The 11429-nt window shown below is 57.3% G+C and overlaps 1 protein-coding gene and 1 long non-coding RNA gene across 3 annotated transcripts; one reads left to right on the top strand and one right to left on the bottom strand.

Moving 5' to 3' along the window:
- Positions 1-1907: 1907 nt before the first annotated feature.
- NKX2-1 (NK2 homeobox 1) lies at positions 1908-5930 on the bottom strand. Its single transcript, XM_070358753.1, is given in 4 exon segments — positions 1908-3088; positions 3090-3535; positions 4467-4852; positions 5542-5930. Coding segments are annotated over 4 exon segments (1203 nt in total). The 5' UTR covers positions 5619-5930; the 3' UTR covers positions 1908-2794.
- Positions 4851-9914, top strand: LOC138984436 (uncharacterized). Of its 2 annotated transcripts, none has more exons than XR_011461724.1 (3): positions 4851-5299; positions 6946-7553; positions 9823-9914. It is a non-coding gene; the product is annotated as an uncharacterized lncRNA (long non-coding RNA). The 2 variants fall into 2 exon arrangements; XR_011461725.1 differs by lacking the exon at positions 9823-9914 and having other exon boundaries at positions 6946-6994; positions 7325-8117.
- The last annotated feature ends 1515 nt before the right edge of the window (positions 9915-11429 follow it).

Below are 11429 nucleotides of genomic sequence, written 5' to 3' on the forward strand. Positions count from 1 at the left end.
GTCCCGTCTGCAGACACGGCTCCGTTCGCCTTTTTCCCGGGACCAGTAAACAGACTTCCAAATTAAGTCAGCTCTAGACGGCGGGGGGCGGGGAGGGGAAAGAACATATTTGGTAGTAACTCCATCCAGGGCAAGGGTGATCAGACTGAGGGTGGCATAGCTCACTAGAATTGTGACTCTCAGTGGCCTGCTCAGCAGCGAGTAGGGTGGGGTGGGGCAGCCCCCCTTGGCCGCGCCCCTTCCACGCTAGTGTGCTGGGTGTGGGGCCAAGTCGCGCGTTAGCTCCCACCCCACAGAATTCAGACCTTAGCTGTAACATCTCCCCTGCCCGGCTGGGCCTGAGCCAAGTGATTTAACCACCTTCACAAACTGCCCCGGGGGCCACTGCTGCCCATTCCAACACAAGTGTTCAGCCTTTCCAAATTTTCCTTTGTTTTCCAAAATGTGAGGCCTGCTGAGGATTCTCCCAACCAGCACACCCTCTAGATCCAACCAGTCACCCTCTTGAAATCTCTGAGTCTCTTCTAGATACTGAAAACAGTATCTCAGCAGCCAGACAGGAGACAGGAAGCCGGCCTCGTCCACAGTTAGGGCACCATGGGAAAAAAAGTCCCCAGAAAGTCAACAGAGGGGACTGCTGGTGCCGGCAAGCACCTATATCCACCCCCACCCCCCACCCCCATTTTCCTTACAAGTTCCTGGGGCTTGAGGGTGGCGATCCAGGAAGACAGAGATGGAGTCAGAATGAGCTGAAAAGAAGAGGAAGAAAAGGTAGAGGCAGGCAGGCGAGACAGGAAAAACAAAGTTGAAATTCTAGGTGATAAATGAGTACATGCCAAATACGAATCAATCCCCCTGACTCAAACACTTTCAGGCCTAGAGAAAAGTGCTGGGAGGGGCCCTGTCCACAGTGCACTCGGCCACTTTTCCTGTAGGTTCATCAGAGATGACACAGAAGGAGCAACAGATTACCTAGGGACTATGACTTCTGTCTGCACCTCTCTTTCTTCCTCCCCTCCCCAGAGCAACTAAGAGTTCCCCAACAACTATATCAGGGTACCAAAGAGACTGAGAAATTAGGGGTAGGAAGAGAGGTCAAAGATTTTTTTTTTCTCCCAGGGGTGGATGTTGAGGTGGGATGCGATGGGGGAGAGGTGGAGAGTTGGGGACAGGAGAAAGATTCCTTACTACAAAGATTTAGGAAGCCAGGAGCCCAGAGATGAAAATCTTGGAACAAAGAGCAGAAAGCCCTGCCAGGGGTGTTCCCAAGGCCAGCAGCCCAGTAAGACACCTTCCCGGGCCCAGGAAGCCATGGGAAACGGCTGCGCAGCCTGTGCGGGGGAATAACTGCTTCAGAGCAGAGACGAAACCCACGACTTCCCCACTTTCTCAAAAACAGTCTCCCACCACATCCTAGTCCCAAGGAGGCTCTGCCAAGGATTAGAAATAAAGAATTAATGTTGAAATCTACAGGGACGATCCATCTATAAAAATAATTGTTTATTCAGGGTTCTTTAAAAATGGAATGTCCAAGGCCGACTGTTTTAAAACGTTGGCTCAGCTGTATAAGACAACAGTAGATACTTCTGCGGTTTTAAGACACAGAAGTCTGGCTTTGAAAACTAGTCCTTTGGTGTCTTTCTTTCTTTTTCCTCCTGTTAGAAGTAGTTTAGCTTTTCTACTCTCTATTGCCGAGTCCCAAGACTGCTCAAGGTTTGGTTCTACTTAATTCAGAAGCAGAACAAAACGCTCTCTTCCAGTGGGGCAAAGACTCTGGTCTCAGCCTCCTTCGCTGGTTCAGGATCCTTTGAGCCCCGACACAATTCGAATCCTGTCAGGCCAATGCTGAGCCACTCCCCTACCACCAAAAAATGCCATTTAAAGCCAAATTAAAACCAAACAAAAGATGGGGTTTTTAATCAGAAAAAGAATCCTTTTAATTTGTATAATTTATTAGAAGCCTCTCAGGAACTATATTTAAGCCAGATATCTACATAAGTTACAACAGAAAAAGACTGACGCTGCAAATACCAAACTGCCAAATAATATACACAGATTTGTCTTGGCCCATAAAAAATATGATGGGCTGGGGACCGGGACGGGGACTGGTTTTTTTTGTTTTTGCTTTTTACAACAAAATGTACAGATTACTAAAAACTAAGTGTTTAGTCCAACTTTTGACAGCGTTTTACAACTACAAGTTCACATCAAACATAAAACGATTTTAACCAGGGCCGGTCTCAGCTGAGCCTGGGTGGCCAGGGGGGCAAGAGGGGGCATTTCCTTTGTGTCAGTGGCAATCGGGTTCTGTCTTTTCCTTTCCCCAGCCCCCCTGTCGCCCCTTCAAAGAAATCCCGGTATTTACAAGCGAGTCCACTTTGCTGGCACGGTGTACCCAGAGTGAAGATTTCGATCTTAAGCGTCCAGAGCCATGTCAGCGTAGAGCCCTCTCCGCCCGAGCGTGGGAAACCCATTTGAATCACCCCCAAAGACACCCCCAAAGCGGTTCTTGTTATGTCCTTCTCTGTTTAAAGACTCCTAAGAAGAACTGGATTCGCTTGGTTGTTTTATTTTCTTTAAAAAAAAAAAAAAATCCTGCACATTTTAGGAAAAAAAAGGAAAAGAAAGACGTCCAGCAGTTTGGTCTTTGTGTTTTTTTCCCCTTGGTCTCAACGGGACAGGTTCTTAAGAAAAGTCGAAGCGCAGGGTGTAGCGGGTGGTTGGTGGTGTGTGACCGGGCAGGAGTGGGAAGCGATGAGGCAGAGCGCTGGGCTAGGCCCGGCCCGGCGTCCTCTCACCAGGTCCGACCGTATAGCAAGGTGGAGCAGGACATGGTGCCGTAGTCCGAGCCCGAGGAGTTCAGGTGGGGCAGGCTGGAGACCTGGCCCTGCAGCGCCGCGGGGCTGGCGGCGTGGTGCGCCAGGTCCGGAGACTGGCCCGCGCTGCCCGGCTGGTGGCCCGGGTGGGCACCCAGGCCGGGGCCACCGCTGCCCACTGAGATAGCTGCCGCGGCCGCTTGAGCGGCCTGCGCCTGCTGCTGCGCCTGCTGCTGCGCGTGGCCTTGCAGGCTGGCGGCGCCCGGCGCGGGGGGCGCCCGCCTGGCAAGGTTTGCCGTCTTTCACCAGGACCGGCACGGCCACGCGGCGCGGGGACTGCTGCTGCGCTTGCTGCTGCTGCTGCTGGCACCCTGCGCCCCCGCCGCCGCCGCCGCTGTCCTGCTGCAGTTGCTGCTGTGCCGCCTTGTCCTTGGCTTGGCGCTTCATCTTGTAGCGGTGGTTCTGGAACCAGATCTTAACCTGCGTGGGTGTCAGGTGGATCATGCTGGCCAGGTGCTCGCGCTCCGGCGCGGACAGGTACTTCTGTTGCTTGAAGCGTCGCTCCAGCTCATACACCTGCGCCTGGGAGAAGAGCACCCGGCGCTTCCGGCGCGGTGCGCTTGGCAGCGGGGCCATATTCTTGCTCACGTCCCCCAGAGAGCCCAGGCCGCCCATGCCGCTCATGTTCATGCCGCTCGCCGGGCCCATGAAGCGGGAGACTGTAAGCGACAAACGCACAGCGTCGGCAGGGGCCGGGCCGGGCCAGACCACCTCTGCCGCCAGCGCCCTTGGGCCAGCCCGGCCCGCCCCGACGGCGCCCTTCTCACCTCGGTCGTCTCCACCCTGAGAGGCCCAGCCGCGGCGATCGCCGGCGCCTGCCTCGAGGCCGCGCCGTCGAGGGGGGTTACTGAGACCTCCCCGCCTCAACCCCGGCTACCTCCCTCAGTCTCAGTGCTTTACCCATAAAAGCAGAGTGGATAAAGCCTTCCCTGTTCCTTTCCTGCCCATCCCTCCGGATTCGTGGGGTTAGCCGGCAGCAAATTGGGCTCAGATCAGGAGCCGGGGTCTAACGGTAGACACCCAGCTTTGGGAGCTTGGGAGAGGGAGGTGTTCACTTTCGAAAGCTTGAGACCCCAGACTCATTGTGCCTTGGCCGCTGTCTCCTGTCAGCCCGGTGAGGGCACTGGCTCGGCCCATTTAGAAACCCGTCTGGAGCCGCGCGCCCTCCCACCTGCCTAGCCTGGAGAGTGGGCCAGGCCCGGGGCCTGAGCTCGTCCCAGCAGGGCACCCTCCCTCCCGGCCAGGCCGCGCCCCTCCGAGTTCTGCTCATCCCGGTTCTCTTCGCTGGGGGGACGCCTGCCTCCGCGCTCTCCCGCGCCGGACCAGAGCGGACAATTGGCCGCATCTGGCAAACGCCAAATACCAGCTCCTGCCCTCAGGACTCCAGGGCTACCGAGTCCCTCTTCTTGGACCCCTCAGCTCAACCAGGGCAGACTCCCCAGCTCCTACACCCGACTCCCTGGCGCCACTGCCCGGCCGCCCACCCCTGATGCCCAGCGCGCAGCCGGCAGGCGCCGCGCCTTCCCGGCGGGTCTTCCCCGCGCCTCCTGCGCTCAACCCGCGGCCCCGCGGTGGGGCGGCCTCACTTACTGGCGGGGAAGCGCGGGTCTGGGTTGGCGCCGTACCATCCGGGGCCCGAGGCGCTGTTCCGCATGGTGTCCTGGTACGGCGGCAGCTCGCTCATGTTGCCCAGGTTGCCGTTGCAGTAGCCCCCCACGGCGGAGTGCGAGAGCTGGGGCACCGCCGCCGCCGTCATGTGGTAGGCGGCGGTGACTGCGCCGTGGTGCCCCACGGCGTGCTGCTGCATGGCCGCGGCCGGCGGTGCCGCCTGGCCCTGCCTGTAAGCCGCCAGCGGAGCCCCGAGGCCGCCGCCCTCCATGCCCACTTTCTTGTAGCTTTCCTCCAGGGGACTCAAGATGTCAGACACTGAGAACGGAGTCGTGTGCTTTGGACTCATCGACATGATTCGGCGGCGGCTGGAGGAGGAAGGAAGAGGAGGAAAAAAAAGGGAGAGGGGGAAGGCGAAGCCTCGCTGCTTTTTTTTTTTTCTCCCTTTGCCAAATATTCTGGTGTTACCTTAACGCCGATCTTGTTGGATGTACACGTAACCGAGTGGACCGAGTCCGCCTTAATTGGCTTGAGTGGAGGCTCGGGGGCTGCCTCGCGTTTGTTTTAGCCCGGCGCCAGGTTTTAGGCAGCCACCAGAGGCGGGGCGTAAGCGCTAAAGCAACAAGACAATAGAAGCCTACATCTTGCCCGAGATAATTAGCTTACATGCTGATGACAAGGTAAACACCTTTAAGTTTCACTTGTTAGGATTTTTAGGTCTCAAAGAGGGAGAGAGAGACAGAGAGAGAGAGAGAGAGGCAGAGACGCGACCCAAAGCATTTCTCCCCCGGACCCCCTACCCTCATTTTTGTGGGGTACGCTGGCGCGCGGGAGGGGGTGCGGAGGGGGGGAGGAAAAGGAGGAGGGAACCGAGAGAGGGGAGGGCAAGAGGTGGGATGGGGAGTAGCCGAGGAGGAGGAGGGCTGCTGGGGAGGAAGGAAGGTGAATGCTGCTTTGCAACCAACTTGCGGAGTTACAAAGTGAACCACTTTCCCATTCGGTCGGGGCTCCCGGGGCGGGGACAGGGAGTGGGCCGAGGACGGGGTAGGGGTTTCACCTGAGCCTGCCGGGGCCGCTCCTCCCTCCCGCCGCGGCCTCCCAGCCCCGCGCCTTCCCACTGCCTCCGGACCACATCTGGCTTCGCGGCGCCGAGCCCCAGTCGCCGCCAAAGGAGCTCGGGAGTCAGGGGCCGCACCCCGGGGCCGCACTGTTGGTCTGCTTGTCTGTCAGTCTGTCTGCCTCTTCTGCCGCCGTCAGAAGGACACCTCTGCTCCCCGCCCCCTTTCCCCACTACCCGAGAGAGAATCCCAGCGGGTGGAGGGGGCGCTGAGCAAGGGGGGATCGGCTGCCGGCGACAGGCTGTCCCAGATCCCCGCGCCACCCCCTTCCCCCCAGCTCAGGGTCTTCTCAGAGGCCCAGGGCCTTCGGCCTCATGCCCACCCCGCCCCCCAACCCCCACACGGCTATGCTTCCCCACCCCCACCCCCAGCTAAGGCAAGGACCCACCACTGGCCGCCCGAGCTGAGAACCTGCGGGAATTCATGCGAAGGGACATCGCTGAAGTTGCTCCACCTCGAACAAACCTGGTGTCCCCGACCCTCGCCCATCGTCCAGACACGGGGAGGTCTGGGACGGGAGGTGACTTTCCGAGGACATCACAGCCCAGCACCCCAGCCCGGGGTCACACTGTTTTTCCCACTCAGTGCTTCAGGGAGGCCTCGGGCAGGGAGCGGCGTGAGAACCGGCTCGCCTGTTGCCGGGTGGGACTGAGCCTGAACCCCGGCTGGACTAGCCGGCCGGGAGGGGGCGAATCCCCCGGCGTGAGCAGCCCCGCTGGCGGGAGGCTGGGCTGAGGCTTGCCTCCACCCGGAGCTCAGCCATGCAAAAGTGCACTTGCTTCCCGGGAATAACCAAATATCTTTGTTTAAAGTGGCGGCGTAAATGGCCAGTCGCTTTGTGGCCACGCTGGATATTAGTAGATGAGGATCATTCTGTTTCAATTGGCGCCTCTCAGCCGGCTAGCAAGAAACTGCTTAGGAGGAAGTGGGTTTCCTGTCTGCGCGTTCCCAGGCTTCAAGTGTGAGCCCCGCGCCTTGAGGGTCCTTGGGCGCCTGGAGAGGAGGAGCTGTAGGCTGCGCTTTCCGAGCGGGCGGGCGGCCGGAGGCATCCGCCGCGCGGCTCCGGCCAGGCCCCGGCCTCCAGCAGAGTGGACCACGGAGCCGAGCCCTCCGCCGTGCAGATCCTGAGACCCGCTCCGACTTTTCCTCTTGGATTTTAAACGTTTTGTTTTTATTCTGTTTTCTTTTCTCTTTGGCTGTTTCAGCCTCCTTCTCCGCGCTAGGGGTTGGGAGGGCGGAGCGCTCCCCGGTCGGGCAGGGGCAGCCAAGACACCGCGGGGGCCGGTTAAGGAGGCTTCTCGATTTGGGTTTTTGTTTTCATATTTTCTTTTCCTTCCTTGTAGAGTAGCTCCTGATGATGAAAAAGCGCCTTTGAATGATTTAATTCAGCAGGTTAGATGCCTTTTCCATTAATAGCAATTGTACTAAGGAAACTTGTTTATTGGCTTTTTATTTCAAGATTTCAATCCTCCCCTTTAGAACTGCACTCCCTCAATACAAAGCCAACTTACATGCTAACATTCAGTTTCCTCGCCACCTTATTCATTAAGAGGGGAGAGAAAGCTCAGGGCACCCCCTCTCCTGCCTACCACACAGGGCCATGTTTCCCAGCCCCCTTGGCCGCTTTGGGGCAGGCAAGCAGGAGATTGAGGGTCGAGACAGCACTCTTCAGTTATGCTTCGAAAGACGGGTGCCAGATCGGCTCATTGCCCTTCCCACCAGGAGACTTCTCAGGGGGGCGCTCTCAAGAAGGACTCAGACTCCCATCGAGGACACCTTGGTCAAAGTGATGCCTAAGTCCAGGGAGCAAGGAGGGAAGAGGATGACGCTGGGTCCAAGTGAAAGGACAGAAGACAACACTGTAGACAGCAGACAAAACTGAATATAGGTCTTGTATGCAGGCCAGCCGCCAGCCCTGGGCCTGCGCCTCAACTAGGGTCTTCATGCCAAGGTGGGAAGGGCTTCTGAGTCTCGAGTCTTCTCTCCTCCCTCTCCACTGTTTTATATTATTACTAAATGTAAGAAACACTAGGTGTACACGTTGTAGTCTCTCCTGTTTCAATGCCATTTAGAAATGGAGGTCATTCTTCACCAGGTTTTTTTTAAAGATCCAAGTAAGACAGGGCACATGAAAGTACTAGCTGGGTGAATCTTCCGCAGTCCTTGAGCCATGCCTCCTCGGCCTTCGTCCCCTCGCAGCTTTCAGCTCCGAAGCAGGCACGTGGCTGACAGCTCCCCGCCCCCACCCCAAGCTTACCGTAGGGAAAGGACTCGGATCCACTTAGGTAGCTGGCTAGCGTTGGGTTTGGGCACAGAGCGGAAGCGGGAGCTCGAGGGAGGGAGTGGAGGGTAAGGGTCCCTGTTCCCCGCCCCCTCTCTGCCGCAGCCGAGATTGTGCTGCTGCGGGCTGGCACCAGTTCTTGTCTCGACTTGGCCTGGGCCATCGCAGCATCTTGAGGAACCTGCTTCTTCTGCCCCTACACACAGACACACACACACACACACACACACACACCCCTACCTCTGCACCTTTCCCCAGAGGCGCTTCGCTGCCAAGAATAAGCCGTCTTGTGGGGAAAAGGCGGATATCCTTATCTCCGGGCTGGTCCAAGTGAAAGCCTTGAGAGTCCCTCACCTGGCCCCAGTGCCTCTTTCTGACCAGAGGGTTCTCTTTTAGTCGGCCTCCCCACTCCCCCGACTTATCTTAAACAGGGCGGATCGCAGTTACGCCAGCAGTTTCTTTAGGGGATATTTGGGAACCCGAGTTCACCATGTAGGGCCCGCTCATCTTCCCTTATCTTTCAGCCAAGGTGGGGCGGTGGGGCAGGCTTAGAGCAAGCGGATCTCAGGCCTTTCTCAAGGAGTTTTCCCTGGGGCGGCCGCCGGTATCCGCCTCAATCTCCACCACGTTCTGCTTTGCTGCCTGCGGCTCAGACCGGTATCTAGGAGCCCTGGGGGTGCAGGCCCAGGCCGGGCCGGGGACTCGCGAAATTGCCATCGGTCTTTGCTCACCAGCCGCCTGGCCGAAGAGAAACGCCCTTCTTTCACTCTTGCACCACTTCTTTGAGAACTTAGGACAGAGGGCTCATACAGAAGGCTAACACCGGCTCTATAGCTCTCACCAGGTTGGGGGTGATGAAATAGGAAAGCCTATCTTCTCCCCTCCCCCAGTTTTCTAATTCCCTTCATGGTCCTTCCGGCTTCCCTAGGGCAGGGAGAGACCCTCTTTCCTGGTCGGGCTTATTCCGGATTATTTTGCCCCGAGTTACTGCAATTTGTGATTCATTCAACAAATAAATTTATTGAGTGTGGGCTCTGTCCCAGATTCCCTGCTACGTTGGAAAATTCAGCCTTAAATCAGCTAGATGCGGTTCCTACCTACAAGAGTTTACAAATTAACAAATCCCTCAAATAATATGTAGTTACTTTGTGACAAATGTTACTTCCGGCTTCCACCGAGATAGGGTTGTAAGGAAGGTTTATGTGCGTGTGTCTGCACCATTTCTCGATCTTGAAGCGCTCAGGGGCGTGGGCAAAGCTCTGGAATATAAACTCAGAAGTCCTGGTTTTAGCCCGTTTTGCCACTTTTCAGCCATGTGGTATGGCTCTTGTGGACGTCTGGAGCCTTTACCCTCAGGGCCAAAATAAGCTAGGGTGTTGTTTTCAGCTCCCCACCCCACCCCCCAAGGGCAAGTCCTTGCTTTATTTATCCTCCAGTCGTTCAGTGCCTCAAAAAATGTTCAATTAAGGAAATAAAGCATTTTAGCACCTGGTTCCTGAGCTGCAAAAATGGTCATAACCTGTCCAATGTAGCTCTCGGGTTGTGCTAGGCATGCACGTGAGTTTGTAAACTGTAAAACTCGCTGGCACACGGAAGGAGTTATTACTTCTGGTTCTGAGTCTTGGGTTTCTAGAAACAGTCTCTTGGCATGAAGCTCTCGACCCCTCGTCTGCTCCCGAGCCCAGACCCGAGGCGGGCGAGTCTTCCTTAGCCAGGCGCAGACTCCCGAGTCAGGCTGAGCTGGGTTCCCGGGTGCCGTCGAGGCAACCCCGCCCAGGGAGCAGAAAGTAGGAAGGCAGCCGAGCGCTGGGGTCGCTGGTCTCCAACTCGGAGGTGCAAGGAACCGAGAGAGGATCAGGAGCCCCTTGAGGCGGGTGGGGGGGGTGCGTCTTCCTTTCCCTGAAGGATCTCATAGGGCCCCTCTGCCCCGTTTCCCCAGGCACTACAATCGAGAACCTCTGGAGAATCTGCGCAAAGCCCCACGGCGCGGCAGTCTGGCGGCTTTCCGCAGGAGGATTTCGCAGACGCCGGGCGAGGAAGAAATCTGGAGATTTCTCTATTGCTTTCCATCTCGCCTTGACCATCTAGGGTCTCTGAGGGTAGCCTTCTTTTAGGGAAGGCTCTCTTCAACAGTGGCCTTTGGGCAGGTCGTGAGGACAGAGGAGGTGGATAACCCTAGGACGTCCTGTCGAGGTTCCTGTGCAGCCCTTCCCTGCATACCACTCGGCCTTCTGGGGTGGGAATGGGAGGCGGGTTTGCGCCCGTGAAGGCCTGCACCTGCCAGGAGAAAAGGAGACTTCCACCCTCAGGTCTTTGGTGTCAGAGAAACCTCTCCTGTCAGATCTGGCCCTCCTGAAGTCGACACCAGTGGTCTTGAAACCGTCTTATGTTCCTGTCACACAATTCAAGCCTAGATTCAATTTATGTCAGAGCCCCTGACCTCGCCACTAACTCCGGGGGCGCCCCCTGGCGGGAAGGAGTCTGGGGTAAGGAGAGAATTTGGGGTCTGGTTTACAAAGCAATGGCACCCCACTCCAGTACTCTTGCCTGGAAAATCCCATGGACGGAGGAGCCTGGTGGGCTGCAGTCCATGGGGTCACTAAGAGTCGGACATGACTGAGCGACTTCACTTTCACTTTACAAAGCAGAGGTGGAGGGGGTGGGGGATGGGGGGGGTGGTACCCAGCGCTAGCAGTACCCTTTGAAAGGAGGAAAATCGAGATGCTGTGGGTGGGATGTGGGGGGCGCGGGCCTGCAGCTGCTCGGAGACTCCGCAAAGCCGATGCAGGGCGCGCAGGAGTAGACTCAGGAGCGAGCCTGAGCTCCACATCGAAGCGGCTTCCGTTTCTTCCCATTTCTTCGTTACTCTTTAAAGGCCTCTGAACAGGCAGAGAGAGAGGATGGTGGTGATCCCACCACACTCTGGACCGACACGGGAAGCCCCCTATTAAGCTTCCCTTAGTAGGGAGAGGGACACTAGCGGAATCGCTCTGGGGCGCGGGCAGCTCGAAGCAAAGTTTTGCAGTTGCTGCTGAGACCAGAAAGATTCGGGAAGGATCCTCATGGCGGCACCGCTGATTCGCCCCCAGGCCCCGTATGCAGCCGCATTCAGCTTTAGAAGGCCGAAACCCGCAGCATTTTCCACCTTCTGTCTCCCAACCAAACCGCAGCCCCAGCGGTGTTTTCCCTTTGGCTTTGAGCATTCGCGTTTCCCGCGGAGTCACCAGCAGCGCTGGGATTCCTTCCTCTGGTCCTTTCTCCTCTCCAACCTCCCACCATTTCCCCGCCCCCAACACTTGGCTCAGGCAGTTTCGGGGAGCCGAAGCACCAACCCCAGGCGCTCTTGGGGAGACGTCCGCAGCCCTGGGTTTTTCCGGGACCTGACCACGCGGTCTTCCCCTTCGCGCCCAGGACTCTAGGTCTGTCTCTGACAGTAGCAGACCGAGACGATCCGCAGCGCCCTCTTCCGTCCATCGGAGGAACTGTATCCTTAGGGCTGGCCTGGGGACGCTTTGTTACTGTGGATGCTTTGTTACTGTGGATAGT

Source organism: Bos mutus, chromosome 21 (genome assembly GCF_027580195.1).
Source record: "Bos mutus isolate GX-2022 chromosome 21, NWIPB_WYAK_1.1, whole genome shotgun sequence".
NCBI lineage: Eukaryota > Metazoa > Chordata > Mammalia > Artiodactyla > Bovidae > Bos > Bos mutus.